Source organism: Otolemur garnettii, unplaced genomic scaffold (genome assembly GCF_000181295.1).
Source record: "Otolemur garnettii isolate 467f Iridium unplaced genomic scaffold, OtoGar3 scaffold00018, whole genome shotgun sequence".
Classification (NCBI taxonomy): domain Eukaryota; kingdom Metazoa; phylum Chordata; class Mammalia; order Primates; family Galagidae; genus Otolemur; species Otolemur garnettii.
Genome location: NW_003852413.1, coordinates 28,161,662 through 28,169,695, shown reverse-complemented (window position 1 = coordinate 28,169,695; position 8,034 = coordinate 28,161,662). Strand labels below are relative to the sequence as shown.

The 8,034-nt window shown below is 53.6% G+C and overlaps 1 protein-coding gene across 1 annotated transcript in view; it reads left to right on the top strand.

Moving 5' to 3' along the window:
- The window catches only part of PPP1R9B (protein phosphatase 1 regulatory subunit 9B), a 17,177-nt gene extending 10,177 nt beyond the window's left edge, over positions 1 to 7,000 (top strand). Inside the window, exons 5-10 of the mRNA XM_012803018.2 lie at positions 707 to 842; positions 1,416 to 1,568; positions 1,682 to 1,735; positions 4,649 to 4,878; positions 5,151 to 5,247; positions 5,408 to 7,000. Coding sequence (XP_012658472.1) covers positions 707 to 842; positions 1,416 to 1,568; positions 1,682 to 1,735; positions 4,649 to 4,878; positions 5,151 to 5,247; positions 5,408 to 5,461 — 724 coding nt within the window. The 3' untranslated portion in view covers positions 5,462 to 7,000. The remainder of the gene's footprint in view (positions 1 to 706; positions 843 to 1,415; positions 1,569 to 1,681; positions 1,736 to 4,648; positions 4,879 to 5,150; positions 5,248 to 5,407) is intronic.
- The last annotated feature ends 1,034 nt before the right edge of the window (positions 7,001 to 8,034 follow it).

The following is an 8,034-nucleotide window of genomic DNA, read 5'->3' as shown; positions in this document are numbered from 1 at the left end:
GGCATTGCCAACCAAATCAAGGTCCCCTCATCCGGAACTTCATCCCTCCCTTCTGACTAGCCCTGTGTAATCCTGGGAAGGCTACTCCCTGGGCCTGCAAATTAAGGGGACTGGATTAGAATTTTCTTGGCTTCCATCTCTGGCTTCACATTCTGGGATGACTCCCTGCCCCCCTTCAAGAGGGGCACTGCCCCCAGGAAAGGGTGGTGGAGAGAAACAGGATGTGGGTGGCCACGGGGAGGAGGGGCTGGTGCCTGGAAGTTCCACTGTTTCCTTTCAATCCTAATCTCCTGTTGCCATCATCCCGCCCCTTCCTGAAGCTGGGGGGTGGGGGGGGGCTTGGAGCCTACTCAAGTCACACCTCTATATCCCCAGGGGTCATCTTCACCATTCCTCTGCCTAGTTTTTTCCCACGTGGTGGAGAAGAGCCCCCTGCACAGCCAACCCCTGAGGTCATGTCCCCTGCAGCCCAGCTTAGTTTGGCTAATACACCCTCTGTCCCAAAATGGCCAGAAGGGCTAGTGGGCCTTTCTGACTCCCCCTGGGAAGGAAACTCTGTAAGGGGCCCGCACTCTACCATTCATTATTAACACTCCAGCCTTTGGACTCAGCCCTCTCATTTCACCCCCCTCGGGAGAGCTGAGTTTGGAGAGGGGAGCACCAGCAGGGAGGATGTTGCCAGGGAATGACACCAGTGCCCCTCCAGGTTTATGATTGGCCGGGAGCGGCCCGGAGAGCAGAGCGAAGTGGCCCAGCTAATTCAACAGACCCTGGAACAGGAGCGGTGGCAGCGCGAGATGATGGAGCAGAGATACGCCCAGTACGGAGAGGAAGACGAGGAGGTAGGGATTTGAGGCCTGGCTGGCAGCGCGATCGCCCCCTGGTGGCTAGCTGGAGCATTACACTCTTCCGTCTCTACCGCTTTCCCAGGCCTCCTAAAGAGACCTGCAGTGTGGAGCCAGTTCCCTATTCCTGGGGATCTTCAGTCTGAGGGAGGAGATGCAGAACCCTCCCTCAGATAATCGCTAGTCTGATGGAGGAATCATACCCTCTCTCTTCAGAGAGGCTGCCTGGTCTTTAAAAGGAAACACAGTTCCCTCAAAGAGCTCCCACTCTGAGGGAAAGGCATAGCCCCTAGCCTCAGGGGACTCCTAGTGTAAGGGGGACAGTATAGCCTATTTCTCCAGGGTCCCAGACTTACAGAGGAATTACCTCCGCCTTCAGGGAACTCCATAAGCTATTGTGGAGAAGATGCAAACCTGCCTCTGGTGTAGCCCAGGCTGATAAGGGGCGACCCATATCCCTGGGTAGCCTGCAGCCTCACACGGCAGACTGCTGCTGGTCTGAGCCCTAGTCAGCAGGGCTGAGGGGTGCTGGGGTGGGCAGGATCCACAGCCTCCTACCTCCCTTCACAGACAGGGGAGTATGCCACTGATGAGGATGAGGAGCTGAGCCCCACGTTCCCAGGTGGCGAGATGGCCATCGAGGTGTTTGAGCTGGCCGAGAATGAAGACGCATTGTCTCCTGTGGACATGGAGCCTGAGAAGCTAGTGCACAAGTTCAAGGAGGTGGGAGGAAGGGGCTGCCTTGGGTGGTAGAGGGTGATGGTGAGCCAGTGTCCTACCCTCAGCACTGCCTGCCTTACCAGCTGGAACTGAGTGCCTGCCCTTCTGCTCCACAGCTCCAGATCAAGCATGCTGTCACTGAGGCAGAGATCCAGCAGCTGAAAAGAAAGGTGAGGGTGTGTGTGTTAAGGAACGAGATCCCCCATCCTCACACCGACACACTAATACTTGTACACCACCCACAGAGTATGTTACTCTGTTCCACTATCACTTGCAGTTCTGCCTCAGTCTCCTCATCTAAAATGGGCTAGTGATAATACCTAATACCGTGGGATCATTGTGAGGATTCTACAAGATAACACATGTAAAGTCCTTTGCACAATGCTTAACATAATAGATGCTTAATAAAAAGCCAAAATATGGCTGGACATGGTAGTTCATGCCTGTAATCTTAGCATTTTGGGAGGTTGAAGCATTTTGGGAGGATCACTTGAGGCCAGGAGTTTGAGATCATACTTGGCAATATAGTGAGACCCCATCTCTATAAAAAATAAAAAACTCAAATGGACATGGTGGTATACACCTGTAGTCCTACCTACTTGGGAAGCTGAGGCAGGTAGATTGTTTGAGCCTGAGTTTGCAGGGACCTCTGATGACGCCACTGCACTCTAGCCCCAGGTAACAGAGTGAGACCTTGTCTCAAAAAAAGAAAAAGCCAAAATACTAGCTCTGATACTGAAGCACACGAAGTCCCACTCCAGGTGTCTTTGTGTTTATACTGTCCCACATATTTATGTCCCCTACATACAGGCCCAGTGATGAATAACAGACTACCCAGATATGCTCACACTGATGCATGCCAGCCTGGACCCAGGCAAATGGTACCCACAGACCCACTCTCCCAGACATGTAGAGTCACCCACTCTACACAGACATGATCACAGAGACACTGGACTGTGCTTCTGTGACAGCATACCCAGGGGCGTCAGTCTGGATGTGTAGATGTACTTTTTATTCATCTGCTCTGAGACACATAATCATGGCTGTTGCTTGAACCACGTGGTCTAGGAATAGTGTCACATTCTCACATGGGCAAGCAACACAGAAGTGTTGATGCTGATATCACTAGATGGTGACATGTGAAATACACAGACACATGTATATACCATGCACAGACATTTAGACAAGTGTGTTGGGTGCCAGTACCCTCACAGGCATGTAGACATACAGACTTCATATTAAAAGTCTGTATCAGGCCCCTACTAGGGCCTGGACAGTTGGAGTCCCAACTCCATGGAACCTCTGGTATGGTGGGGACAGACAGGTCTGCAGAGGCATTGTAGGCACAGTCTACCAGGTCCAGAGATGTGTACACTCTCATGAGTGAGTATAACCCCATTGCACACAAAGAGGAGAGTATAAAGCCAAGGCTTGGGAGGATGGCAGGGTTTAGGTCCTTGGGGTAGAAGAAAGGCCATTCCTGGCAGGGAAATGAGCTGGAATGAGCTTGGAGACTGGCTTCAGGAGGAGGCCTGCCAGGTGGGAGTGTGCCTGGGGGAGAGATGGAAGCAGGACTGAGCTGTCAGGGTGGGCTGTGGCTTGCAGCATCCTGACTGCCCTGTAAGGATACCTTGGTCCACACAGCATGGGGCTGCATGGCTGGGGTTTTTTTGGAAGGTCAGTGCCTATTAAGTGAGGGGGCATGAGGGTGGAGGCAGACAAACTGTCATATAAGTACCGTGCGCTAACTGATTGCACCACTGGAGCTCCAAGGCAGACAAACTGATTAGAGTCCTACACAGGGGACTGTATCCCAGAGTACAGGGTCTGAAAAGGAAGGGTTGAGAGGACAGGCTGTATTCTCAGGTGTATGCAGAGGAAGATGGGGAGGGATGCATCAAAGATCTATTCATTCATTCAGTGTATAAACATTTGCTGGTACCTTCTAGATGCCTACTACTGTTTTGCTTGCTGTGATGGCAAAACTAGAGTTGATCTTTGTCCTTGAGCTGCTTAGAGTCTGTATACCAGTGACTGTATTGTTACAACATGGGGCTTTGTAAGAAAGGGACAAACTTGCTGAACTCCCAAAGCCAGGAGGAATCCAGTTCAGCCAGGGGTGGGGTGGGACTGTGCTATTGGGACCTTCTCAGGGGAAGTGATATACTGAGCAGTGAGCCAAAGAATGAACTAGTGGGAAATAATTAGACACAGAAGAGAGTAGAAGAGGCACATTCCAGGCAGGGAGCATAGCACGTGCAAAGGCCCTGTGGCAAGTCTGAGGATCTGCAGGAAGTTCTGTGTGGCTGGACAAAGAGAACAAGGCTTTTGTAGCCAACAAGGTGACAGGGAAGGCAAGGGCTCGAGACAAGTGCCTGGATGGTTATGAGACTGGCTCCTTTTAACAGAAGTGAGCAAGTCAGGAAAAGAGGTACAGGTTTGTGCAAGTGGAAGGTATGGTTAAGGGCTTGATCCCTGTGAGGAACTGGGAGGTCAAGACTGGAAGTCGGGAGCAATCACATGCTGGGGCTTGAGATTTGGGTGCACAGAGGTGGTGTGGGAGGTGGGACCATGCCTTAGGACAGTGAGTATAGACAGAACAAAGGATTCAGGATTCAGCTGTCAGGGATTGGAGGCCTGGGAGCCAGGATTGTTCAGAAATAGCAGGGACTGGTCGAGCACAGCCAGGGCTGTAGAGAAGGGACAGAGAGCAATAGTGATCCTCACCTGGTATGCTCTTTCACATCTGCTCTCTGGCTGTGGTGGTCTTGTGAATTTAGGAGGTGGTATCACTCCCATTTTACAAATAGGAGGACTGAGGCTTGAGATAGACATTGCCTTGCCATAAGTCAGAGTAGTCAGTGACTAACTGAGGAGTGTGGTGCAGTGGCAGGGACGCTGGCTTGGAGCTCTGAAGCTGAAGCCTTACCTCTTCTCTCTGGGTTTCAGTTCTCAAGCTCAGCCAAGTAGAGTTAGTTGGGTACAGTGGGCTCTGTCTGTAAGAAAGTCCTGGAGACTGGGTAGGGGTGCCCTGCGACTCCCTCTGGCCCCCACCAAACCAGGGTTGTTCCTTTCTCCCTCAGCTGCAGAGCCTGGAGCAGGAGAAGGGACGCTGGCGGGTGGAGAAGGCCCAGCTGGAGCAGAGCGTGGAGGAGAACAAGGAGCGCATGGAGAAACTGGAGGGCTACTGGGGTGAGGCCCAGAGCCTGTGCCAGGCTGTGGATGAGCATCTGCGGGAGACCCAGGCCCAGTACCAGGCCCTGGAGCGCAAGTACAGCAAGGCCAAGCGCCTCATCAAGGACTATCAACAGAAGTACGTGACCAGGGTGCTGGGGGCCCTGGGCCTGGGGAGGACTGGAAGGCCACTGGTGGCAGTCTCTCATTCCATTCCCACAGCTAAATTAGGGAGGCACAGGGAACGGAAGTTGGAGAGATCCTGGGCTGGAGTGACTGGGCAGCAGAGCCAGCACAAGGCCAATAGGGAGGGGGCAGAGCTGCCCAGGTGGCACTGAGGACCCTGGGTCTCCCTGGATGGAAGCTGGCCCACACACCCATACCTACCATCTGTCACTTGCCTCTCCCCAGAGAGATCGAGTTCCTGAAAAAGGAGACCGCACAGCGTCGGGTTCTAGAAGAGTCAGAGCTGGCTAGGAAGGAAGAGATGGACAAGCTCCTGGACAAGGTAGCTCCTGGGGGGCAGGGCCCCATCTAGCACCCACCCTGTGCCCTGGAGGTGGGGGATGGGGTGGGAGGTTGGGGGGGATCTCATCTTCACTGGGGGCAGAGGGATCAGGGCCCATGCTTGGTACTCAGGTTTGACCCCCCTCTCCTTTGTTTTCCAGATCTCAGAACTGGAAGGAAACCTGCAAACACTGAGGAATTCCAATTCTACTTAATGGGAATCATTCCTTGACCGGACAATAATTAATCCCCTTCCCATTGTCCTTCCTTCCCTGTCCTCAATACCCTCCCCTCCCCCTACCAGCCTGGGGACAGGTGCCCCGACTCCCCCCACCCCTCCACCCCACCTCCCCCAGCTTCAGGGACCAGAGGGCCCGTATACAGGCCCCTTTAAGGTGGCCCGGGCAGACAGAGGTGGCTGGAAGGGTGGCCTTCTTCTTGCCCCATGGGGCTGAGGCACAGGGGCCAAGGGATGCCATGGGCTGGCCTGGGCGGTGGATGGACACAGAGGACCTGCAGACCAAACTGCCAGACTTTACAAACTCCAGCCTTTGTCTCTGGACTGGAATGGGGCTGGGGCTGTCCCAGCATCTCACCAACTGGAGGCTGCTCCCTGCCCGTGGGTACCTGGCTGGCCCCTGGGCTTCTTGACTTGAGATTCTACCTTTTTGGCCCTTCCTTCTCCCCCATCATTGTGCTGTCTCTGTTGCATTCTGACCCTCCTTCTTGGGGGGTTGCCTCAACACCCATCTTGCCCCTATCCCAGAAGGGATAGAGTCCACCCCAGAGCCTGAAGGCTGGGCCTGGCCCTGCATTGATTTCTTATGTATCCTTCAGGAAAAGGGGGAGTGAGAGAAGGAAAAGGGAGAGTTCAGGACACCTGATCCCTGGCTCCCCTTTCCTGGGGCAACAACCCTCTATTTCTCCTTGTGCCTCCCCTCTCCCAGGTGCCAAATAGCCATAACCTCCTCCTCAAACTGTTCAGTGGCCTCTCCAGGGTCCAGGTTTCCTGGAGCCTAGGAATGCCAAGGAGGAGAGGAGGTGAGCTTCGGAGTCCTGGCTACAGAGACCCTGATTTTAGGCAAAGGGAACATTTCTCCCTGGAGAGCCAGGCCTGGCCTGCCCCAGGGGCACTTGAAAGCCTTGTACTAACATCGCAGAGATTCAGCCTCACCCAGCCCCTTTCAACTGTTTTCCAAAATTTTACTACTTGTCATCTTTTTGGAGACCAGGGCTGCCCTGCTGGTAGCCTGCCTCCTAAGTGGAATTGACTCTGTTTCCCCAGTTTAACCCCAAATTGGGGCTTGGACCAAGGGAGGTGAGACCCCCTCAGGTCTCCTCCCCTTTCAGAATCCATCTCATCTTGCCACTTCATACCCTGTCCCAAGCCTTGGTTTTTGTTCATTTTTTTAAAAACCGACAATGCCGTCCTATCTGTCTTGGCTTCTCCTTGTCCCTGTAAATAGACCATGCCATCAATCAGTATTCCTTGCCTCCCTTTCTGCCCCCAGACGTGCCCCCACCCCCTGAAAGAGCTGGCTGTCTCAGTGCCCTGGCCCATGCCCTCCACCCTGGCAGATGGAGGGGGCAGGGCCACAGGGCGTTTCCGGTTTCCTGGGCCAGCAGCCACCCCTGCCCAGCCCTCCAGAGGACCGCGTCTCTGTATATAATATATATATATGTATGTATTGTTCCCGGTTTTGTACGGACCATGCCCTCTGTCAGGTCATCCCCATAAAAGCAGCCCCCGGAGCCTTGCTGCCTGGTTTCTTGATTCGCTGGAGCTGGGATGGGAGGGGTCCCCTTCCACCAGCTCAGCCTCTGTCCCATAGGCTTTTGGTACAGAGTTCCCTGGTTGCAGCCAGCTGCCTCTCTGCCACCATTCAGAATCCATGCTTTTTGTCCAGTCCTCCAGGACAGGACTGGAAATTTCAGGAGACTTCATTTAGTCAATCTCATTCCTTTTTCAAGGCAAGGAATTTTGGAGTGTGGGCTGGATATGGCTAGGTGAATCCTAAGTCCCTCCCCTGAGAAGCCTTCCTAACTGTATGAGCTACATGAAGGATCCATGGTTTCCTGGAGGTGGTGGGGAAGGAGTGACACATCAGGGCAGTTTTGTCCCCAGGGTCCTAGAGAATCTTGGGAGGCCTTAAATAGCTCTGGCCCCCTGCTCTGTGCGAGCAGGTCTGGGTGCTGACTCACCAGCTCTAATACTAATGGATCTGCAAGTCTAAATGCCATGGTTCCAGGGACAAGTGTTGGTGAGATCTCAGAGAGGCAAGAGCCAACATGGAATGGGGCAGGAGCTATGGTAGGTGTCAGCGCCAGCCTTTCCTCTCTGGGCACTGGTGTGCCAATGTGAGAGAACTAAGCACAAGGCCCTTGTGTTGAGTGTTTGGCCTCAAGGGGATCCTCACCTTCACTGCTCTTTGCCAAAGGAATGAAATTCCCAACCTCAGGACCCTTCAAGGTCACCTTGATGTGTTCCTGACAATATCCAAGATGAGTAGCCAGAACTCCCAGGGACAGTAAGCTCTTGAGGCAGCTGTTCCTTGTGGATGGCTCAATCACACAGGTCTCATTCTTGTCAAGCTCTGTAGCTCAGTGGTTAGGGCACTGGTCATATACACTGGGGCTGGTGGGTTCAAACCCAGCCCAAGTCTGCTAAACAACAATGACAACTACAACAACAAAAATAGCCTGGTGTTGGCTCAGCGCCTATAGCTCAACTGGCTAAGGCGCCAGCCACATACACCTAAGGTGGCGGGTTCGAATCCCCAGCCCGGAC